The sequence below is a fragment of the Eulemur rufifrons genome, chromosome 29, assembly GCF_041146395.1.
Source record: "Eulemur rufifrons isolate Redbay chromosome 29, OSU_ERuf_1, whole genome shotgun sequence".
NCBI lineage: Eukaryota > Metazoa > Chordata > Mammalia > Primates > Lemuridae > Eulemur > Eulemur rufifrons.
The window spans coordinates 88,368,141-88,393,658 of NC_091011.1; the positions used below are offsets into that span (position 1 = coordinate 88,368,141).

Consider the following 25,518-nt stretch of genomic DNA (forward strand, 5'->3'; position numbering starts at 1 on the left):
CTACAATCTTCTAAAGAACAGATACCCCTCAGGCCCTAGTAATCCACTGATTCAATGTTATGTGCAGACGGTCCCTGACTTTCAACTGTTTGACTTTAAATGGTGTAACATTGCTGCAATTTGGACATAATATACAATATTCAATAAATTACATGACATATTCAACAGTTTATTATAATATAGGGTTTGTGCTAGATGATTTTGCCCAACTATAGGCTAATGTAAGTGTTGTGGGCATGTTTAAGGTAGGCCAGGCAAAAGCTGTGATGTTCAGTAGGGCAGGTGTATTATCCGCTTTTTCAACTTGTGATATTTTCACCTTATGATGGGTTTACCAGGATGTAACTGCATCATCATTCAAGGATCATTTATACTTAACACTAGGATAAAAGTTCTTTCCCTTTTCTCTAATTCTAGTCTCCTACTGAGGTAACTCCAGGAACCCGGTTGTAACAGATCAATCCTCTAAAAACAGGACTAAGCAGATTAGCTTCCTAGAGGATCCTAAAGTTCCTAGACAACAAATCGGGGTTGAGTATTTCAGTTGTGAGTTGTGCAATGGAATGTTCAAGATAACTGATGTACCTTATGGTCCTTGAATGGAAGACTAAACACTTCCAGGAGTCAAAGTTAATCTTGAAGGAAGACGGAGGAAAACAAGTTGACAGTAATTTGAAGATATTTCCGTTTCTCGAGCTGAATGACTTTTAGATCAGACAGAGTGACTTAGCCAACAGGCATGTAGTGTGATCTTTCCCACCAGAGTTAACAGTAGGATTCTTTGTCCAAGGCAGGCTCACAGCTTGATCCAGCTTGAGCAGTTTATCAGGGTTTGATGCTTCAAGGATGAGCCACTCTCTGCAAGCACATTACCAAAGCAAAATCCAACGGTCCTTTCTGTTCGTGGAACACATTGTCAGTACAGACCATGCATGGCTCTGCCTTCTGTTTACTCAACTTTCGAGGCTGGAGAACAAGAGTCCAAGTCCAATACAACATTTAAGGTTAAAGGGATAAACCTCAATAGGCCAAACAAAGGCCATTCAATACATTCATGAAACAATAAAAATCATCAACAATAATTCCTATAGTGTAGAAAAATAGCCCAGCCTTCATTACTGGTCAGCATCTTGGGTGGCTGGCAGTGTTGAAAGAGGCCTGACAACCTGAGGTTATGTTGAGCTCTCAGCCCCAAAATAGAGTGAATTAAAAGCCCTAATAGTCCTGATGTGTCTCCCATTGTTCTTTTTGTCTTGTGGACACCAACCAGTCACTCACTCACTCAATATGTGAGCTTGTCTCCTTCGCACAAGATAGAGTATTTCCCTCACTATTAACGGTGAGATAAATAGAATTGTACAACTTGTCTGTGAAGAGAAAAAAGTATTAAATACACAGTGACAATTTAATTACTTTTTTTTAGAACATCACGTTTTGAACATAATAATGGATATGGACAATTACATTCATCTTGACTTCATACAAAGATAACTTTTAATCTTCAATGAACTAGAAAATGATTTTGAAAATTATAGTTAATATTACAAAATACTTAATGTCACATTATAGATGTCAAAAAAAGAAAAAAGTACACAAATAATTTGCCATAGGTAGAGCAAAAAATTGATACTGGAGCTCAGATTAAAAACAGTGATTCTTATAATCGATCCAGTTGTCTTTCTACTACAATTCCTAGTGTGGTCACACTAGCAGGTTCATCAGAAGGTATTTCCCTCTACTTAGCGTGGATGTCAGAAATGGAAAATAAGAGTTACATGGCCCAGTCTTCGGAAGCGAGATGGCAATTAGAAGAAAGCTCCAGGAAATTCCTGGAGTTGGACCGTCCCAGGGCTCCTTGGACAAAGCAAGAGGACAGCTGCCTGGACTCAGGGTAACTGAGGCTGCCTCCAGTTAGGAGGGCCTGGATTTAAGAACCGGCTACTGAATACATTCCTGGTGGACAGGGCCATCACCAGACTCTTTCAAGTAGAGAGTCTCAACACGTCTTGAGCACTGTCCCATCAATAATATGATTATTCAACAGACAGCAACCTTTGAAAAGCACAAGGCCACCTTCTGTACTGGCTAATTCCCAGAAAATACAGAATCCCAGCCAATGTCTAAAGCATAATAAATATTTCCTCAAGAAGCTATCACCAGTTTAGAACCTGCACACATGATGGTGTTAATTATAGCAATACTTCTTTCTTAACTCTACACTGCTTTTTTTTTTAACCCTGTGGTGCTTGGCGCACATTGTAATTTCCTTCAGAGTTCCCAAACTATATTTAACAGATAGAGAGCCTGGAAGAGTATACTGATTAATGGTTGGCAATGCTTTAAATAAGTCTCTTGTTGTTCTTCTGGAATTATAAATGGCAATTGCTCATTAAACTCAGGCCACGGGCAAACTGAGGGCCCTTTTCCTCCTTGAAAAAAGAACGTGTCTTTTAGACTAATAAAATGTTACTTTTCACAAAAAGAGTCTTTAAAAGCAATCAGCAATTCTGCTGGTTTCAAGAAGTGACTTAAGTAAATGCTTTGAACTAAATTAATAGAAAAAATGACTACTTAAAAAAAAAAGCACACACTTACCATGAGAATAAAAAAATAGAAAACCCACATCCATCCTAGCTTGTCCTGGATCAAAGACACTAAATACTAAAAGGGAGAAAAAGAAATTACAATATTATAATTCTTTATAAGTTAATAAAGCAGCCAAAAAGTAGATTAAAATGTGGCTATTTTAGAGAGCAAGAAGGGAGTTAAGGATTGGACCACGTTTTGCAGATTGCAAAGCTCTTCCACATACATGTTCCCATTTCAGTTTTATTAACGGCCTCATTTTGTAAGTTTGCAGAATCCAAATACAAAAAATTGTATACTAGAAGCTGTACATTCAGAAGGGCTTTTTTCTTTTTCCTTGGGCAAGTGAGCTGTTACACATTCCATAGTGGATTCCGACTTCCATGGCCACCGTCCTGCTCAGAAGGTTTGTTTCTATTCACTTTGCTATTTAGAGAGGAAAATTAACATCCGCAGGCCACTCATGTTTAATCATTCTTTCTTCCAATGAAAGGTACTATAATTGATGCTTCAAAAGTTTGTCTTTTAAGTATGCCGCTCATTTTTTCAATTATGCTATGTGCTCGTAGAATTGCTGTACTACCTTAGCATTCTACAGCAAATTTTTTTACTTACTTTCAATTACTGAAATGGATCTAAAAGCATATAACCCATTTTCCTTTTTTCTATTATGGTAAAATATATCTGACATAAAATTTGCCATTTTACCAGCCTGAGCAACAGTGAGACCCCATCTCTACTGAAAAAAAAAAAAATAGAAAAAACTAGTTGGGCGTGGTGGCATGCACCTGTAGTCCCAGCTACTTGAGAGGCTGAGGCAGGAGGATTGCTTGAGCCCAGGAGTTTGAGGTTGCTGTGAGCTAGGCTGATGCCACGGCACTCTATAACCTAGGCAACAGAGCAAGACTCTGTCTCAAAAAAAAAAATGTCATTTTAACTGTACAATTCAGTGGCATCAGTTACATTTCACAATGTTGTACAACCATCACCATTATCTCCAAATTTTTCATCACCCAAATAAAAACTCTGTACCTATTAAGCAATTAACTCCCCATCACTCCTTCACTCCAATCCCTGGTGATCTCTTATCTACTTTCTACCCCTATGAATTTGCCTATTCTAGATATTTCATGTAAATAGAATCACAACAGTTGTCCCTGTGTGTCTGGCTTGTTTCACTAGCATAATTTTTTAAGGTTCATCCATGTTGTAGAATGCATTGGAACTTCATTCCTTTTCATGCTGAACAGTAGTACTTTGTGTGGATATACCGCACTTTGTTTATCCATTCATCTGTTGATGGACACTCCAGTTGTTTCCACCTTTGGCCACTATGACTAATACTACAATAAACATTGGCAAACAGGCCGGGCGCGGTGGCTCACGCCTGTAATCCTAGCACTCTGGGAGGCCGAGGCGGGTGGATTGCTCAAGGTCAGGAGTTCGAGACCAGCCTGAGCGAGACCCCGTCTCTACTAAAAATGGAAAGACATTATATGGACAACTAAAAATCTATATAGAAAAAATTAGTCGGGCATAGTGGCGCATGCCTGTAGTCCCAGCTACTCGGGAGGCTGAGGCAGTAGGATCACTTAAGCCGAGGAGTCTGAGGTTGCTGTGAGCTAAGCTGACGCCACGGCACTCACTCTAGCCTGGGCAACAAAGTGAGACTCTGTTTCAACAACCAAAAAAAAAAAAAAAAAAAAAAAAACATTGGCAAACAAATATCTGAGTCCTTGTTTTCAATCTTTTGAGGATACACATAGGAGTGGAATTGCTGGGTCATATGGTAATTCTATATTAAAATTAAAATTATCAATCCTTCATTCCTTTTTAATTGCTGATTAATACTCCACTGCATGGCTATGCCACATTTTGTTTATCCATTTATCAGCTGATGGGCATTTGGGTTGTTTCTCCTTTTACAGCTATTGTGAATGATGCAGTTATGAACTTTCACTTACAAGTTTGTTGGGTTTTTTTTTGTTTGTTCGTTTTTTTGAGATAGGGTTTTGCTCTATCACCTAGGCTGGAGTACAGTAGTATGATCATAGCTCCCTAGCCTCAAAATCCTTGCTTTAAGCGATCCTTCTGCCCCAGTCTCCTGAGTAGCTGGGAGTACAGGCACAAGCCACTATGCTCAGCTAATTTTTCTATTTTTTGTAGAGACAGGGTCTCACTATGTTGCTCAGGCTGGTCTCGAACTCTTGGCCTCAAGTGATCCTCCCACTTTGGCCTCTCAACTTGCTGGGATTACAGGTATGAGTCACTGCATCCAGCCACATACAAGTTTTAACATGGACATTTGTTCTTTTTTTTTTTAATTTTTTTTTATTATTTCAGCATATTATGGGGATACCTAAGTTTAGGTTACGTATATTGCCCTTGCCCCCCCCACCCCCTGGACGTTTGTTCTTATTTCTCTTGGGTAGATACTGCAATTTAATCTTACAGAGCCCCTAGTGTGTGTCAAAAATGCACTAAGCATTGGGAACACAAAGATAAAGAAAATAGCATTCTGTTCTCAAGGAATAGAGTCCAGAGGACAGACAGATAAACGTGTAAAGGTGAGACATCACGATAAGTGCTTTGCTAGAGGTGTGCACAGCAATGGCAACCAGGAGGAAAAACAATTCTTTTCTTGGGAAGGCAGGGCAAGGTGGGGGCAACAAAGTTATTCAGGGTGAGTAAGGCAAGTGGCCGAGGACAAGGCTGATAGAGTTTTAATATTAAGTTGCAGAGTTTGAGATTTTACCCCTTAGGCAATGGGAAATTATTTAGAAATCAACATGGAAGCAGAATGAGTAAAGCTAACAATGATTTGCTGTGGATATGCTTCCCCAACCATGAAGGTCAGTCTAACGTTGGCCCAAGTTCACAGGTAGGGGTCTGAACACTGGCAGAGAGGCATTCTACATAAAAGTAAACTCCCTGAAATGCTCATAATCCACCCATTTAGTTAATAAAGAAAACATTCATGAGGAAGGATAACTTAAAATCCCATAATGTCAGAAAAGGATGCCCAATACAGTCACCCTTTACAGTACACCACATATGAAGAAGACATGTAAACTGGTGGCCAAGAGCATTTTCTGATTCCTAGTCAAGAGCATGACCAGGTTAGCAAACTTCAACTTCTGCTAAGTATTTTTTTAAAATTTTTGTCCTTTAGTCTTATAAACAAATATGCTAAGCATATCAATCATTCACTCTACAATCATTCAACAAATATTTGAATGTCTGTGTGCCAGGCACTGTTCTGGTACCAGGGCTACAGCAGAACACACGAGAAAACGCTGCTCTCATGAAGCTTACGTTATAGTGGGAGAGACAGACACTAACAAATGAATATATACTACATGGCCGCGTAGCGATAAGTATTAGGATAGTTTACTTTACTTTAATATTTGCTCTCTCATTAGCCACTAGCAATCAGACAACAGTGATCTACCCCTACTAAGCAAGCAAAACAACAATCTTCAAGGCCACTGCTGATCTTCTCAATGTCAAAACTAAGAGCCCTTCGTCCTTCAGTTCTCCTTCCCCTGACCTCTCCATCTGTCACCTTACTAACACCTTCTCAAATGCTATTCCCTTGTCTACGTGTTACTCTGCTGGCTTCCTGTTTCTTTGACCAATGGGCGTTCCCTGAAGTTCTGCTCCATTCTTTTTCCCCATTAAATAACTCATCCACGTCATGTTTTATCCATGCAGATGATTCCAAAATCCGTATTTTTGCAAAATCAGCACTCCATGACCTGGAGTGGTAGTATACCCCAGAAAAGGTATGACTCATGACTGTCCCAGACAAGAGATACCTTTCTGAGAGAAGGCCTGAAGTTATGCAAAAAAGGTCAATTCTGACTAGGTATAGCGCAGGTGATCTTAGTTCAGAAGATCTCAAATGTCAGAGTGTATAAGAATCACCAAGAAGGCTTGTTGAACATACAGATCCCCAGGCTCTAACTCAGCAAGTCTGCAGTAAGCTCAGTGCTGTGTACTTTAAAGAGTATCCCAGCTGATTCTGATACAAGGCATTATGAACTACCCTTTGAAATACAATCACAGATTTTTGGACATGGAGGAACCAGAGAAAGTGACTCGGGCAGTTGCAGAGTCCATGGCCATGTCTGATGGGGATCCATGTAAAGAACGTGTGTACACATGAGTGCAAGAGAGAGGCAAAAAGGTGGGGTTTGAATGCCAGGTGGGGATCATGAGAAGCATGTGTCTCACCCCTGCCCTGAGGAGTGCCAAGTTCAGACTGGAAAAGGGGGTTGGTGGGCTGGTGCAGAAGGATCTATCTGTGTTACAAGGTTTAGCTTATTTGCAGACAAGAAGAATCTGGAAGAAAGAATGGAAAGAAGAAAATGGTACAGGGCCCTTCCATATTAGGGCACATCAGCTGGACCTCAGAGGAGACTAAAACCCTCAGGCTTTTGGTACAGAATTCTATAGCACAAGAGTGCCACCTACTGTGGGCCAGCAGGCAGGTGTAAATTCTTCCACCTTTGCAGGAGACAACATTCAAATTCCTGCCCCACTCCTGTTCTCTCACCTGGCCCACGGCAGCTCCAACGCTCCCAGTCCCATCAACAATTCCTGTGACAGTCGCCAAAGCCTCACTGCTCCCTTGGATCAGCTCTTGGCGACCCAGGTCCGCAGAAATAGCAGAGCTAATCATATTAGAAGGTCCACCAATAAAAAATCCTGAAGTCATAACAGAACAGGTTCTTATTAAAACATGATTCATAATGCCAACCAGGAATCTACTGGACAAGGCAAAATATTACCCCAATATTTTACTTAATATGTTGGAGAAAAATGAAAAAAGGGGGGGAGAACTCTCCCAGATAGTATCATCTTCAAAGTAGTTAGCATTCACTTTTCCAAAATCCCTTCTTGAATTATGTGACACTTTAGTGTATTTTACAGAACCCAAAGATATAAAAACTATAGTGAAACACCAGCCTTTCTAATCCTGTGAAGTTTGCATTCATTAATAACTGATTGCACTAACTTGTCAAACAAATTCTATTATGGTAGAGTTGCATCATATGAGCATTTGATTATCCAACTTAACCAAACACTGAAAAAAAGAGAGAAGAGGAAAAAGCTATTGAAACGGTGCAGGTGATTCTGTCTGCCACTGTGCTCAGTGAGGCTGCCCCAGAACGGAGCATGGGCTGGCCCGTGTGAATCTGGGCCACCGCTGGAGCTACTTCCATGTGCCTCATGTAGCTCTCGCAAGTATGATCTAAGGCATAAAAATAAGTAATTTTTCTACAAGACGATCCCTAATTGCACCCAACTATTTCATCACGCGACAAAATACTGACTAATTCCAACACAGGAGGAAAAATTAGCTCTACTGTTTTGAAAGCTAGTGAATTGGTTTCCAGCATGGCATCTTTCTAAGTGACTTCCAGAAGTAATATCAGAAGCTGGAGCAGCAATAAAAATTTTTAGAAAACCTCTGTCAACAGGGACTGCTTCTGCCACAACAGGACTGACAAGGTCATAAAACAGCAGAGAAAAAATCTGGAAAAGGAGCTGTCTTTCCTTTTACCATTTGAGTTCTCTATAATTAAGGTTTTAATGTTACTCAAACTGAGGGAGAAAACAGCTTCCCTTTTTCCGCTGAATTTATAGGAATAGCACAGTGAAGCAGAGCCATATGTCATACCTGTAACAGTCATCAGCAGCGCATTAACGGACTTATCGTCTGGAGAACCTGCCAAAGAAGACACAGACATGCACAGTGACTTGAAAAGCGGATCACATGCGCCTTCACTGAACAGTACACAAAGATCTGAATCTCTGTGGCCTCACAAATCACTCTCAGAGACAACAAAGAGACACAACGCTTTCACTGCCTCTTCCAACTTTTATTTGTAATGTCTGTTTCTTGCTGGTGCTCAAGCTAATGAGACTTCTAAAAGCTAAAGAAAAACTCTACTCCCGTCACAGCAGCGTCTTAAGGGATGTATACCAAACCTACTAATTACCATCTTTCCGCTTTTGAAACCTGTCCCCCTTTTATTGTTTTATTGGCTATAATGCTGTCCCTCTGGAGCCTCCCCTCAAACAAAGCATATACACTCCCAAGCAAGCTTTTAAACAAATCAACAAAGCTGTAGAGATGCCAGTTTCCTCCCGACACAAATAAAACGATGTGATGACAGTTTTCCCAGGCATTCACAGGACAATACAAAGGGAGCACATCATGCCTTGTAGCTGGTCTCAAGGCGCTCCCCAGGGCTGATCACTGACTCCAGGCAAAAATGCCTATTCCTAAGAGATCAGGGGAAAAACATAATTACACAGGAATACTCACGACTATACCCGACGAGGGACCCAATCGCCAGAAGCAGACTTAAAGCTAAAACTGGAGCTCTCTTCTGTAATATGTCAGAGATGAAGCCTTGCAAAGTTCCACCTTCAAGCACAAAGAGCATGTCATAATCAAAATCATTTCTAATTCAGCTCAGTGACCCAAGGCACGCTTCCTGTGTACCCTTTAGTCTCACTAGCAGGATCATAACACTGGTCTTTCCAAAAAGATGGCTAACTCTCCAAAAAGTTTCCTCCATAATTTCCTTTTAGCAAGATGAACTATTATATCTCCATGATGGCCAGTGGGGACAGACTACCACAAATAGGAAAAATCATCAAAACGATCCACTATCCCTTCAGAGGACACAGAAGTATGGGCAGGTCCAAAATGGCAACCTCACCTTTGGCTCTGGATATAAGAATAAGGACAGCCAAACTGAAATATAATAATGGTATATCACCTAAGGATATGCTGTGTGCTTTCATGTGCTCAGAGCAGTTTGAGTTACACCACAGTTCTAAATGTAAACATTATAGAAAGGATATTAAAGTGTTACCAGAGACATATGAATAATACCCACAAAATGTATTGTTTGTCTTATTTAAGTTTCTTACTTCCTTGTTCATATTTCTGGCTACAGCAAAAAGTCATTACTAAAATTTGTTGTTTACAATGAAGCAACTACAAAACACTCACAAAAATTAATCCCTACTGTTATTCCTATCTCTATGATCTGACAATCTATACACTAAGGTATGACAGTAGACCCCCCCATCCACTGGGGATATGATCCAAGACCCCCAGTGGATGCCTGAAACCATGGATAATACCAAACACCCTACATATGTTTTTTCCTATACATGCACACACATGATATAGTTTAATTGACAAACTAAGCATAGTAAGAGATTAACAACAAAATCAAAAATTATAACAATATACTGCAATAAAAGTTATGTGAATGGTTTCTCTCTCTCTCTCTCTCTCTCAAAATCTTACTGTACTGTACCACAAGTAATGAAGCTTTGGAAAGCAAAACGATGGATACAAGGGAACTACTGCATTTTTTCCCATCTTTGGCTGGGGGTGGTGGGGAAGGTGGGAGGTAGATAAAATGAACATATTCGAATTCTAACTTGGATCTCTGTTAGAAGATTCAGAGCTAGGATATCAGTGAAAGGGTATGAAAGGGTTGCATTTAAAGAGATTCCCATATATATATACAAAAAATTAGCCGGGCATGGTGGCGCATGCCTGTAGTCCCAGCTACTCGGGAGGCTGAGGCAGTAGGATCGCTTAAGCCCAGGAGTTTGAGGTTGCTGTGAGCTAGACTGACGCCACGGCACTCACTCTAGCCCGGGCAACAGAGCGAGACTCTGTCTCAAAAAAAAAAAAATAAATAAAGAGATTCCCGTGTGCTTTCCAAGAAAAAAAGAAGTGATCCATCAACAAAGGACTGAGAAAAAAGAGCTATATAAATCACAGCCCTGCCTTGGGTTGAGTCTTCCTTTCTATGGACTTCTATTTTTTTTTTTTTTTTTTTTTAAGAGTTTGGCTGTGTACTAGTAGGACAGTTTAGGAAAAATGGCCGTGAAATAAGTAATAAAACTTTAAATGAAGCCAGATTTTATAACCCAGTAAAAGATGACTAGTGAGTCTTTCTTATGGAAAAAGATTCATCGCCGGCATACCTATGATTCCCCCAACGTCGTACCAAATGGACAGCTTGTCAGCTTCAGCCTCCTTCCATCTAAAGTTGTTACTCAGATAAAAGGGCAACCAGAAGAAGAAGGAGTAATTGACTAACTTCAAGCAGGCATAGGCCAGTGAATACTACAAGAGAAACAGTCAACTATCAATAAGAGACAAACAGCACAGGATGACCACAATTTTTAATGTCATTAAAAAGCAAAACAAAATGAAGGAGCTTGAGATGAATGGTACCTGATTTTACAATTAATCATCTCTACAAATTCCCACGTGCCTGACTTCACCTACTCTCCCCGGCTCCTCATCCCCGTTAGCTTCTAGACCGACATGGACAGCAGGCCTTTGAAATAAAAAACACAGATGGCTATTTTTTAATTGTCCCCAGTTTCTTCTCCTATCAGTTCTCTGGTAGAAGCAAACCAGTGTTTTGAACCTAGAAGGCAGGGCACATACCCATATTTCTTTATTCACACAAAGATAATTGGTATTCATGCCACCAACCAGCATTAGCCACAGAAAATAAGTCCAGGAAACATCACGGCCTTTGTGCTGCAGGCAACCAAACTTGGTTATTCTACTTCCTGCAAAGTTAATAGTGTGAACAATGAAGAGCAAGGTGACTACAGTAGAGTTTCAAGGTCTAAGAAAGGCATGGCCATTGAAACTAATTTCACATCAGAGTTTCCAAAAGCCCTATATTGCCCCATGCAGTGGAAAAGAAGACAGGATCTCCGGTGAGTCAAAAATGACAGAGCATGGCCGTCACCATCCTTGTGGCTCTTTTTTGAGGAAAAAAAAGTTGCAGCTGCCTTAAGATGGTGGTGGGGCTGAGACTCCTGTATTCAACACATTATTACCAGGAAATCCTGACATTTAGCATCAAAGGCAAAAGGGGGAGGAACAGAGGGGCTGACTTCAAAGGGTGTCTGGCTAGTATATTCTTTTCCCTGGAGCTGCCAGTTATTCCCTACGTATCACTTGTTTTAAAACAGCTTCCATGGCAGGCAACAGCTGCCCCCTAGAGAGCCGAATCCCAATCAGGAGTGCATTTTGTCCAGACAGCCTACTACAAAGACAAAAGAATTAAGTTAACTAGATTTCCTTTACATCCCTGCCTTTGTTGGAGAACAATAGCTTGTGAAGAACAAAGGAACAGCAAAAGATTTCCATATTTAGTCATAACAATTTTAAGTTCTGTCTCAAAAATCAAACTATTGCCAGAATATTTTAGTAACTAGTTAAAAAATAATCATTAGCACAAGAACAGGCCTAAAAGAACCTGCATTTCCCTTGTATTAGATATCATCTTTGGGTTAAAGAATTGTGGAAAATTACACTCACATTTTAACTCATACTTAAACTCATATATCTATTTGAAATGTTAGTTCTTAGCTTGGAGGCACAGGCAGAAGGGAATTGGTAAGTATGAGATAAGACGGCCTGCAGACTTGGAACCTACCTGAGGGATCACATTCATAAAGCACCATTCAAAAGTGAAATGACAAAAACAGGTGCTTGCTCACAACACAGTAACCCAACGTTACAGACCCCAGGGACGACAGGCATGATTTCTATTCCACAGGAAGGGGAACTGAGACACAAGGACGGGTTGAATGACTTACCCCAGGTCTCACAGAAAGTTAGTGGGTAAGCTGGAAACATAACCTAGGCCTCTTAGCTTCCACTCCAGTGCTAGAGCACCCGAAACACCAAGACAGAAAAACTGCAGCAGAAGGGATTCAGTTTAGACATGAGAAAGTTTTCCTGACCGCAAAGGTTGTAGAAACACTGGAATGCATTACCAAGAAACACTGTGGAGTGCTCGGTTCTAGACCTTTTTAAAAAAGGGCAAATTTTTTTCCCCTGGAATGATTAGAATGTAGGCAAATAATGCAAACTTAATGAACCATTCAAAAGCCTTCTTGGTCCATATGTAATTCTATAATACATTAACAGGCCCCAAAATATGTATTTAAGAATATCAATTTTGGCCGGGCGCGGTGGCTCACGCCTGTAATCCTAGCACTCTGGGAGGCCGAGGTGGGCGGATCGTTTGAGCTCAGGAGTTCGAGACCAGCCTGAGCAAGAGCGAGACCCCACCTCTACTAAAAATAGAAAGAAATTATATGGACAGCTAAAAAAATATATATAGAAAAAATTAGCCGGGCATGGTGGCGCATGCCTGTAGTCCCAGCTACTCGGGAGGCTGAGACAGGAGGATCGCTTGAGCTCAGGAGTTTGAGGTTGCTGTGAGCTAGGCTGACGCCACGGCACTCACTCTAGCCTGGGCAACAGAGTGAGACTCTGTCTCAAAAAAAAAAAGAAAAAAAGAAAAAAATAACAGAATATCAATTTTGCCTTTTTAGTCACATGCTAGATCAAGGTCATCAAACCGGGGCTCAGGGGCCAAATCTGGCCACACTCATCTGTCCCATATTGTCTTATGGCTTCATTCGCTCTACAGAGCTGAGTAGTTGTGGCAGAGATTGTACAGTTCCCCCAAAGCTGAAAATTATTTACTCTGGCTCTTCATGGAAAAGGTATGCTAACCCCTGGGTTAGATATCAGATAAGCTGGGGGGCACTACACAATATTCCTCTGAACATATATTGCTAAAATAAAAAGCTAAATACTTAAAGAAGCTTTATCCCAGGCAAAGTAAATATCAAGGGCCATAATATCTCACTGGCTGTGTTAAGGAGATTTGAACAGTCCTTACCGGTATGACTCCAGGAAGGCAACAAGCCTGATAAAAGCTTATAGCCTTGACTTGGGTAATAGCACTGCCTTCTTGGATTGAATAATTAGGCTCATAGTCATCTTCATTTTCAGTACCATTAATTAATGGCCTGTGTGAATCTTCTTCAAAATTTTCTTCTGCCTCAGTGCCTGAGAGACCTAAAACAACAATGACAGCTACCTTTTATAGAGTGTCTATGTGCCTGGCACTGTGCTAAGGGCTTTGCATCTATCGCTACTTATGGGGTCGATATTACTTTTTTTTATTTCCATTTTACAAAAGCAGCAACGAAGGTTCAGAGACCAAGGTCAACTAAGGTCAATTAAGTTCACATACCCTGTTTAAAAATACTCAAAAGATAAAAGAATTGTACATCTCTTTGCTTCCGTGGTTTGCTTGTACATATTCTGTATTTAACCATAGGTAAGTATTAAACTGAATCATTTTTATGAATGAAAAAAAATTTATCTCAAGAAGTGAAACTAGAAATACATCCATGCTAATTCCTAGCCAGGGTGACAATTACAAAAATTTATAAATGCTAAGTTTTTCCTATTACCTATAAAAGGAGGGCACCATTCCCTCAAATATGTGCAGCTGGGCCAGGAGTTGGCTACAATGTAGACAGGACACAAACAGCAATACCATTCTCCTTTAATTCACTAAAAGGAGCACACAGTTTTCCCAGTGAAAAAAGAAATTTGATTTTCCGGCCTCACATTTCCCTTTGGCCATGACAGTAAGACATTCTGAATAGAAAAGACAGCTTTTCCTCACCAATTTCTTCTGGTGACACCAGGAGTCCAAAGAAGATAATGATCCCACCAGCAAACTGCACAGACGCTGTCACCAGAAAGGCATACTGGAAGAGAGGGAGGAAACGCAGTTCTTACACATCTAGGGACAGTCATCACTGGCACAGTCATTAAAGGTGCACGTGTGGGAGGTGGAGGGTGGGGTGAGAAGGACAGGGAGACTGGGAAGGAAATGAGCACTGAGTGCTTACACTGAGCCACGCACTATGCAAAGTGTTCTACTCGTGTTTTCTCATTTAATTTTTCCCAGTGACTCTATGAGGCTTAGAGAGGATAATTAAGGTCCCCTGGATACTAAGTGGCACTATTACAACTGTGAAACCAAGACTATCTCCAAAACTCTAGCTCTTTGCATCACACAGCCTCCCACGAAAGACATAGCGTCTGCCCACAAAGATATTATAACTAATATCTTTGAGGGGATTAAACAATACGCAAAACAGGCTGGGTATGGTGGCTCCGCCTATAATCCTAGCACTCTGGGAGGCCAAAGCACGAGGATTGCTTGAGCTCAGGAGTTCGCCACCAGCCTGAGCAAGAGTGAGACCCCATCTCCACTAAAAATAGAAAAAACTAGACGGGCATGGTGGTGCATGCCTGTAGTCCCAGCTACTCAGGAGGCTGAGGCAGGAGGATCACTTGAGTCCAGGAGTTTGAGGTTGCTGTGAGCTAGGCTGACACCATGGCACTCTAGCCTGGATGACAGAGTGAGATTTTGTGTCAAAAATAAATAAATAAATGAACAAACAAACAAACAATACACAAAACAGTATTATAAAGCTGCATGAAGCTGAATAAATGGGAAGGCCCAGTCCTAGTAAGAAACATATAGGAATTCATAAGGAGGAAACAGCTAAAGAGGCTGAAGCAACTAGACAGTGTTTCAGGGAAGAATGGAAAAAACAATGGTCCATCTTTCTGGGCACGGCGTGAGCAAAAGGCACAGGGTGGGAAGGAGACAGAAAGCCCGCTGCATGATGGAGGCAGAGGGCTTCTGCTAGGGGACAATAGGGAATAAAACTGATTTCAAAAGGTGATAGCAAGATTAAAGATGCTCAACAGGCCGCACAGCTGTATTTTATTTAACAGAGAATGGAGCCTGATGTGGACAGTCAGTCTGAATTTTTAAACAAGTGAGTGACAAATGAAAGCAGTGTTTCTAGAAGTCAAATCTGGGAGCAGCACAGAGGGTAAAATGAAATTCTCAACTGAAGTAATTAGTACAATACAGGTGTGAGGCTAAGAAGCCTAGAATAAAAGTGACCATGAATAAAGACTTCTTATTGACTGAACGTAAACCAAATTCTAGGTGAGCTGTTTAAAAACGTATCTACTTTTAGAAAGAGCAACTTAGTTTTAATTATTTAGCTTTTCAACTAGGCAATACATTCACATGATTCAAGCAACAGAAAGTATAAGGATGTATACAGTGAAAACTCACCCTCCGACCCCAACCACTCAATTCTCCCAATTTTCTCAACAGCCTTGTTATTTAATTTTGACTATCTAGAGATTGTTTTGGGAACACACAAGCTAATACAAATGCATACTCTTTCATTCTTCGTTTTTAAACAAATGGCATCATTCAATACCCAGTTTGCACCCTTGCTTTCTTCACTTAACATGCCTCTGAGACCATTCCAGTGCACAGGTCCCTATCAGTAGTGCAGAGAGCTTCCTGATTCTACTTTACAGCTGCACAGCACTCCTTTGAACAGGTATACCACAGTTTATTTCCCTATTGGTCAACATTTGTTTTCAATCTTTGGCTATTACAAACAATGCTAAGATACAGCACCTTGTATAATAGATACATCATTTGTCCATTTTCAGTCTATTCACCTGTGTGATTAATTCCTGGAGGGGGAACTGCTCAGTTGTAATTTTGATAGACACTGACATATTGAACCCCTCAAGGGGTCATTTACTCTCCCAATTTCAATGCCAGTTTCTTCAAGTCCCCATAAACACAACACATTATCAAACTCTTAGACTTTTACCCATCTAGTAAGTACACAGTGTAGTCACGGTATAGTTTTACCTTTTTTTTCAATAGTGTAGCTTTAATTTGCATTTCTCCTCCAACTCAATAAGGAAGAGATTTTTGTCTCTTTTGGCCAGTTCTATATTCTCCAGTGCCTGGGGGCACACAGAGGAACTTAAAATATTTACTGGATGAATGAATAAGCTATGAGTGAGCTGAGTATCTTTTCATATGTGTATGAGCCATTTCTATTTCCTTTCCATGAATTATACATTCAAATTTTTCACCCTTCTTTCTGTTGTTGGACTTTTTCTTATCAATTTGTGGGTGCTCTTCATATATTAGGGATTTTAGCCCTTTAACTGTAGCATGAGTTGCAAATTCTTCTTTTCAATTGGTTATATGTCTTTAGACTCTCTTATGGTGTTTTTGTCATGAATAATTTTTTTATGTGTTTGAATGTATCAGAAGTTTGTCCTCCTTTAATACAAGCCTTGCCTACTCAGACACAGCTTTAGGTAGTTTTAAATGGCCACAATCTATAAAAAGCAACACACACACACACACGCACACACACACTAAAAAGCCAGAAAAAGTACCTACCTCATAGCCATACTGCAGGACGGAAGAAGCTAGGCACGCTCCCAAAATATTGCCCACTGAAGCACAGGCGCTCCAGAGACCAAAAACAACTCCTCGTCTAAGATGCAGAACAAGAGAAGACAGTAAAGTCAGAAGGGATTCTGTATGCAGTTCAAAACACAAAATGGCCAAAACAGTGAAGGTTCATATTACAAAGAATACAAATTCTGTTTAAAATTTCTTTAAAATACACAATAATGACAAAACATCAGGTCTCCTCTAAGATTTTGTTATATTAAAGTTCAATTTGAAGCTCACAGGAAGACACTATTAAGAGAACTTAAAAAGACAAGCCACAAATTGAAAGGAAATATTTGCATATCACTTATCTGACAACAGACTTATATCTGGAATACAAAGAACTCTCAAAACTAAATAAGAAAACAGACAATGCAATAGAATGCTTAAAAGCATGAATCGATAATATAATCATCCCAAAATAATGTTTTTGAAAAGGGAGCAAAAGATTTTAACAGATACTTCACAAAAAATATATGATACAGATAAGCACATGAAAAGATGGTCAACATCATTAGACCTTAGGGAAATACACATTAAAATCACAATGAGATATCACTACACACCTATTAGAATGGCTAAAATCAAAAAAGACCAAGCACACCAACTGTTGACAAGGATACAGAGCAACTAGAACCCTTACACTCTGCTGGTGGGAATGTAACATGGTACAACCACTTTGAAGAGATTGCCAGTTTCTTAAAAACGTGAACACACACCTACCATATGATCTAGCCATTCTAGTCATAGGTATTTTCCCAAGAGGAAAGAAAGCATATGCCCAAAGATTTGTACACAAATGTTCACAGTAGCTTTATTTGTAGTAGCCCCCAAACTGAAAACAACCCAAATGTTCAACAGGTGAACAGATAAATTATGGTACAATGGACTACTCAGCTATAAATAAAAAGGAATGACCTACCAATACATACAACTTGAATGAATCTCTAATTATGAATAAAAGAAGGCACAAAAAAAGAGTACATACTGTATGATTCCATTTATATAAAATTTTAGAAAAAAAGTGGAAGAAAAACAGATTAATGGCTACGGGCAGCAGGAGGGGACTGCAGGGAGAGGAGGGCAGGAGGAACTACCAAAGGACATGAAGAAACTCTTGGGGACGATAGATATGTTCACTATCTTAATTATGATGATGGTTTCACAGGTATACAAGCCAAAACCAAAGTACACATTTTAAACACGTGCAGCTTATCGTGTATCTCAATAAAGCCATTTAAAAAAAAAAAAAAGAATGGGATGTGCAGAGGAAGAGTCTGGTGGAAGGGAAACTAACTATAATAATAATCCTGGAGAGAAATGATTAGCTCTGAATACAGACAATACCAATAGGGCTGGTGAAAGAAAAGGGATTTAAGAAAAGTTACTTTTAGGAAGTTCAAATCTGGATTTTATTCTATTTGACATATGTAACAATGAACTGTGTTAGGTCTACATTTTTTAGCTCTTTAAACAATTTTCTAACCATACTGAGATAGAAGGAATTTTCGAAATGAACAGGGAGACAACATTACACAGTGAAAAAGAAAGTGTTTTAAAGTTCGAGGAGCCCTGGTGAAACTGTGTAATTGCATACAAGTCACATGAGACTTGGAGTTCTCATGTGTAAGAAGTTATGTTCTTCAAAGGATAGGGTGCAATAATATAGATGAAAAGGCTTGATGCTATACAAATGGAAGCATTACTATTGCCCAGTTTAAATTTGTTTTAAAAAACCACGACCCTGGCCAGGGGCAGTGGCTCACATCTGTAATCCTAGCACTCTGGGAGGCCGAGGCGGGAGGATGGCTTGAGCTCAGGAGTTAGACCAGCCTGAGCAAGAGTGATACCCCATCTCCACTAAAAAAAAAAAAAAAGAAAAATCACAACCCTGACAACCAAGAGCAGCAACGTGATGCAACCAAGGTAACAGCTATTTAGGAGCAATGTCCTCAGGAGGACACTTAATTTCTCTGGACCCCAGCTCTTCTCATCTGGAAAACAAATGAACTGAACTAGATAGTGTCTAAGTTCCTCTCCAGTTCCAAAATGCCCCAATTACTGTGAAATCTTAAAGCCTATCAAGAGGGTCATGGAGGGAACAGTCAGAAGGTCAGGATCTGAACAACATTGGCTGACCAAAGACCTGATTTTAGAAAAAACTGGCTTATATCAACTGTGATTTTAAGCTGTCTTTATTGCTACAGTTCACAGGAAGTCACGGTGTCCAAAGCATTGCATTTTGATTTCACTCACTAGTGTCACTTGTTTAAAAACAAACTAACTTTCAAAATTTAACTATAATGGCTTTCTTTTTTCTTTGTCACTGAGCCACAGAAATAATGAAGCAGATTGCTCGGTCATTGCTATCAAAGATCCAGTGTTATCCAATCTATAAAAGCTCAGAATTCTCTAAAAGGATACTTGTTAAAACTAGTAATTATATTTGAGTGACAGGATTTCAGTTGGTTTAACCTTTACCTCTCTTTGTTCATTTATAATTTCTGGCTTGTTTAAAATAAACAACCACCCTTTGTATAATTTTTTAAAATCATGAATGGAAAAAAAATTACCTTAAAAATCTTAATGAAAAACAGCACATGAGCAGACAGTATCATCTACTCCAAATGAAAACTAAAGCCTCATAGGGGAATGCCTTTTACAATGCAATTGTTAAGCAGGGACACTCGAGTTAGAATGAAATAGAAATCACTAGCACGCTGAAATGTAATCGGAGCATTCTTATTAAGTGGTGCTTATCCTACCCACAGACATTTTATGGATGAACTTTCACAATGTTGCAGATCATTAACGAGCAAGTTAACCCTCATAAGAAACTGTGGAAGCTGGAAAACTGACAGGAGTCAGCCAGCGCGTGCACTGCTCACTGAGGTGGGTGGGTCATGTCTGGTGCACACCTGGGTCCTCACATTAAAGAGTAAACATTCAAAAGAAGACAAAAACACCAATGAGATAAATATGCATCTGATAAGACATAAATATTTATCTAGGAAAAAAAATCCAAATTAATAACATTCCTGAAAAGAGTATCACAAACAATGATAAACAACAAAATCTCTGGTTATTTCAACTTGTTTTCCACCCTATAAATTAAGTATGGCTCTTCTTCCTGAGTGGCCTAGAGGACACTTTAGTAGGTACTTATCTTCATCCCACAGCCCCCACACACAAAGTCAAATACAATCTAACAACTATTTGAAGCTTTAGGGGTAAAAAATACTCAATTTTACTAAGACCCAAAGTTTGGCACTCTTCATCTGAATCTTATTAGAGCCCTTGTCATGTGGCCTTAGACAAGCCACATGGATAACTTACTTTTGGCCTCAATTTCGTTATCCTTAATGTAAGAAGGTGAAACTAGATCACCAAGTCTCAAAAAAAGAGAAGGGAGGGCCAGGCGTGGTGGCTCACACCTATAATCCTAGCACTTGGGGAGACTGAGGCAGTGGATTGTTTGAGGTCAGGAGATTGAGACCAGCCTAAGCAAGAGAGAGACCCTGTCTCTACAAAAAATAGAAAAATGAGCGAAGCGTGGTGGCACGTGCCTGTAGTCCCAGCAACTTGGGAGGCTGAGGCAGGAGAATAACTTGAGCCCAAGAGTTTGAGGTTGCAGTGAGCTATGATGACACCACTGCACTCTAGCCCAGGTGACAGAGTGAGACCCTCGGTCAGTCAGTCAGTCAATCAATCAATATGGGAAGGGAAGGCAAACCCAAAGGAAGACACAGGATAGTACATGAGATTTTTATGTTCTCTAAAAAGATGATGAGTTAAAAAAAAAAAAAAAAAAATTGAGACCTACGGCCTTAGCCCACACCCAGAATCTAAATATGGCAGACAGGGTGTTAGAAATGTGTCTCCTGGGCTGGGTCATCCCTAAGGTCCACACCATTTCCAACACACACGGATGTGAAACCTTTTCCCTCCCTAAACTATGACTTTCTCAAATAGAAGGAATATGTGGGTAGTGTCTAGGGCATCAAGTTAATTGACTTTGACAAGTCTGAATAATCCAAGTCTGTTAAACCACTTAAACACAGAAATCAGAGAGGAAGGAAGTGGCATACCCAGCTTTCCCAAACCAGTTGCCCATAACAGCAACCACACAGGGCCAACCAGTGGACTGTAGCAGGCCATTGACAATCCACAGGCAGCAATACAGCCATTTGTTGTAGAAATGCAGCCATTCTGTGACAGTGCCAAAGCCAAATACCTTAGGGAAGGAAGAAATAAAAAGGGACATGTGACATCCACATAGACACTTTTAGTAGACTCAACTGCCCACCACACTTATGTTTCTGAGCAAAAAGACTATATGAAGAATATATCCAAACAGCAAGTCCCCAGGAGACACGTGGCCGACTCTTACAATGCTGCTGCTCAGAGCCGGTGCTGAGGCAGCAACAGCCAAATCACTGCTAACCCGAGAGGCGAAGATGTCAAACAACATAAAAGTCATTAAGTTATCGGCCCTCCAATTTGTATCTCCAATGCTAAAAAGTTAATTCCTCATTTTTTACCTCATTTTATATCTATTTCCACCTTCTCGCTCTCAGACTGTGCGTGTGGAGGGAAGTGGCACTCTCCAGAGGGCTTCAATGAGGGCCAAAGGAGCCCACGCGGGAAATTCCCTCTGGACAGCACCAGGCGCTGCTCTGGGTGAAGGTACCAGGTAAGTGCTAGTCACCGTCAGGACTGCAGCTGCTAAGTTGATTAGGGTAAGTGCAATCTAACTTGTGATCTGCTCAATCATTTAGTAGCTTTCATCAAGTGGCTGCTTTTTTTCCAGGCATTTTGCTCAAGTGGACATGTTATTTGCGGTCAAAGTCTAATCTGCATGATTAAAAAATAGTATGTATAATAGTGTCTGGTTCTAGTTATAAGACACTGTAAAATAAGCAAAACTGTAAGGACAGAAAAACTATGGTCTGTGGTTGCCAGAGGTGGGAGGAAGGGGAGGTAGTTACACGACCATACTGAGTTGAAAATCAGTTCAGAACTATACACTAAAGAGGGTGAGTTTATACACATACTTCAATTTTTTTTAAATATATATATAAAAAAGATATATATGTATCTATCTATCTATCTATCTATATATATATATATATATAGGTTTAAAAATAGTATGTATATATGTGTGTGGGCAAGCAGCTTATAAATAAATAAAATGCTCCGATCTTTATAATTTCAAGGAAAAACGGTTTTTCCTGCATTCAAATGTCAGACATTGAAAAACAATAATAAATCAGGGTCTTACTAAAATAAACTCCATAGTTTTATTCAATCAACAAAAATTCCTTACTAGAAGCCAGTAAGTAAATAAAGATGAAGGAGATACGGACCTTGCCCTACATAGCACTTACTACGCCAGGCATTGTTTCAAATGCCTCACACATACAAACTCATGTAATCCCCACTACAACCCTAGGAGAAGGTGACGTGCACACCCTCTTTTGCAAATGAAGGTGAAGCACAGAGAAATCATAAGCTAGGAAACTACAGAAAAGGAACAGAAACCCAGGCTGTCCCGGTGTAGGGAAATCTGTGATCTTAACCACCATGCTACCCACTCCTGGGGAAAGCAGGACTGAAACAGAAATAACTAGGCTAAGCGGCAATCTCAAGTGCCTGCAAAGAAACACAGGCACTGGAGCTTAGAAGAGGGAACGACCGATTACTTCCAGAAGTGGGGTTGGTAAGGTCAGGCATCCTGAAGGAGGTGTTACTTGGCCAATGACTTGAAGGAGACAGTAAGGTGGGCTATGCGGAGCTGAAAAGAGGGCCATTTAAGGCAGGAAGAACAGCAGGAACAAAAGCACTGAGAGAGCAGGGAACAGGATGTTAGGGGCATGGAAAGTAGTCTCATTTGGCTGGAACAAAGGAGTGAAGCAGAGTGTCAAGTATGATTATAAAAGCAGGCTGGGACCAGGTTCCAGAGAGAACAGAATGCCATGCTACTTATTCAGACCATTTATTAGACTTTGCTGGTGCCTGACAGTCAAGGAAGGGACCTGATGAGAATCACACTTTAAAAAGACTCACCTAAGTAAAAAGGCAAACAAGAGATTAGAACACTGAAGAATTTTACTATTCTATCCTACATAGAGAGGTAGGGGGATTAGTTGGATTCTAAAATACCTGACCAAAATAATAAAGTAATTATAAGACCTTTCCAACTTACCACTAATGCAGAAGAGCACATGCCAAAAGACAGAACCCATCGTAAATTCAGCCGATCCCCAACGATGCCACTGATGAAAAGGCCCTAAAAAGGAAGCATTTTTACAGCTCTAAATAATAACACAGTCTGAAAAAAGTAACGTGTTGCAAAGCAAATGAGGCAAACAAAACACTGAGATTATTTAAAATTCAATCTTATTCACATGCCTAGACTAGCTGTCTATATGAGTTGCACAAATGTTTCATGAAATGACAATGGGCTTCTGCACACTGTACTGCAAAGACACTGCAATTCAGAGCAAACTTTGGATTTACTTGATTCCCTAAATGGAAAAAAAAATGACTCTAATAAAACAAAAACACACAAATATATTTCATTTTCTAGAATAGACTGATTTCTAAACATCAGTTATAAGCTTCCCAAAGGGATTCCTCTTAGCCATTTGCATTGAGTTAAGCTGTTACCACATACCCTGCAGTTTCAGTTCCGACCTTGTAAGAAGTGGAACAGAAGCTTCTAGGGCACATTTGCTGCCTGTTTAATCTGACTCTTGGGTTTCATGATATCCCAAAGCAGGAAGAGTAGGGAGGCAGAGATGATAATTAGTTGGAGACAGGTACAAAAGTTCTGCCTCCTGCTCTCCCCACCACTGAGTGGCAGGAATGAAAACATTAAGATCATGGCATGAAGGGAGACTGAAGACCTTAAGGCAACACATTTAGGTTTCTTCCATAAGTACATAAAGTGAATTAAATGTCTTGACTTAAAAGCCAAAATTCAGATAGGACCAGGTTTTTCTAATAAATTGTCTATATTAGAGAAAATCTAGATGATGTCATCATAAATGTTTCTCCCTTGTTATCATCAAGCTTTCCCATCCTCAAAAGAGGCACGCAAGCAAAGCAGATCCATCCAGTGTTTTCTAGCTGCCCCTCACTGTCTTGCACTGCACAGAACAAAGGAGATGAAGAAACTCTCTCAATTCTGTTTACATGAGGAAATCCATTTATTCTGCGACGCTCCAGAAAGAAAAATGCCTGGATGTTACAGAAGGAAATGCAACTCAAGATGAAGAACTATAACCATTGATCTTTCAATGGCACTTATCATTTATCTCTCTACTTAATCCTGCAGGTAGGTATTGTCATCTCAACTCTACAGATGAGGAAACTGAACGTCAAAAAAATTCCATTTTGAAACCAGTTTAACATAGCTAGTTAACCATATCAGAGCTGGTCTTTCAACTAGACTGCACTGCCTCTTAAAACAGCCCCTGAGAGGAACCGGTGGCTCTAAGAGAAGCGAGCACTCCATCGCTGGAATTGCTCCAGCCAAAGCCCTATGACTCTACATTGGGATTTTGTACTGAAAACGTCCAAGGTGAGGAGTTAGGCTAAATGAATGAATGACCTAAATCTGTTTCAACTGTTTCCGTGAGTTTCCTCTTTGAAGAAAAGATACTCTAATAACTACCCAATTAAATATTTAGAGATTACTTTGGGACCTTCACTCAGTATTTCACATTGCCTGGACATTCATAATTAAAAGGCTTTTTTATAAGTGGACAAACTTTAAAGATAGGGCACAAGATAAGATGTTCAGGGAGAAAAGGACACTCCTCCCACTACTCGTGGTTCCAGCTGTTGCCACCATCAGTCCCTCAACTCTAATGTGGCAGCCACCACAGACGTTCCTACAGCCAGAGACCTGAACTGCCCAATCTAAGACTACTACAGACACTAGCCTACCCTTTGCCGTCTTGGTAGGAGCCCAGCACACCACTCTCTCGGTCTCCACCTCCTTACTACTCCATCTCAGCCTCCCGGCCCATTCCTCACGCCCACCTCTGAAGACTGGAAGCCCCAGGGCTCCGTCTTCACACCACTTCTTCATCCTTACCTATTTTCTTGATAATTTCATCCAGTCTCACAATTTTGAAAAATTTCTATGCCATCTATGTGCCAAGAAATCTGAGATTTGTATCTCCAGCCTGGACCTCTACCTTGAACTCCAGGCTCATATGACCAAACATCTGCTCTTTATCACTTGGGCAGTAACAGGGATCTCAAATATGACATGCCCAAAAGGGATTCCTCCAAAACCTTCTCTTCCCATAGTCTTCCGCTCTGCCATGACATTTCCACCTTGGAGTTGTCCTTGATGCCTTTCTCTTATATTCCACATTCAATAGGAAAAAAATATTATTGGCTTTACCTCCAAAACACAGCTATAATCTCCTTCCCCCACCCCATTACTGCTAGCCTGTACCTAACCACCACCTTCCTCCCCTTCAAGATGAGAAGAGCCTAACTTGTCTCCCATTTCTGCCTCTGCCCTTGAGCCTCATCTCCCAGAGTGGCAAGCGCACCTGTCCAGACCTAAGTCAGATGTGGTCACTCTGCACAAAACCTTCCAGTGGCTCCCATCTCACTCAGGGTTACAGCCAGAGCCCCAACAAAGGCACCAAAGCCCTACCGATCT

The 25,518-nt window shown here is 40.4% G+C and overlaps 1 protein-coding gene across 1 annotated transcript in view; it reads right to left on the bottom strand.

Moving 5' to 3' along the window:
* Positions 1 to 839: 839 nt before the first annotated feature.
* Positions 840 to 25,518, bottom strand: part of SLC37A3 (solute carrier family 37 member 3) — a 39,327-nt gene continuing 14,648 nt past the window's right edge. The window contains exons 5-15 of the mRNA XM_069461446.1: positions 23,038 to 23,121; positions 20,921 to 21,066; positions 16,776 to 16,872; positions 14,151 to 14,235; positions 13,353 to 13,531; positions 10,615 to 10,756; positions 8,924 to 9,025; positions 8,273 to 8,320; positions 7,145 to 7,296; positions 2,596 to 2,661; positions 840 to 1,367 (exon numbers count right to left, since the gene is read on the bottom strand). Of these exons, the coding sequence (XP_069317547.1) occupies positions 1,275 to 1,367; positions 2,596 to 2,661; positions 7,145 to 7,296; positions 8,273 to 8,320; positions 8,924 to 9,025; positions 10,615 to 10,756; positions 13,353 to 13,531; positions 14,151 to 14,235; positions 16,776 to 16,872; positions 20,921 to 21,066; positions 23,038 to 23,121 (1,194 nt within the window). The 3' untranslated portion in view covers positions 840 to 1,274. The remainder of the gene's footprint in view (positions 1,368 to 2,595; positions 2,662 to 7,144; positions 7,297 to 8,272; positions 8,321 to 8,923; positions 9,026 to 10,614; positions 10,757 to 13,352; positions 13,532 to 14,150; positions 14,236 to 16,775; positions 16,873 to 20,920; positions 21,067 to 23,037; positions 23,122 to 25,518) is intronic.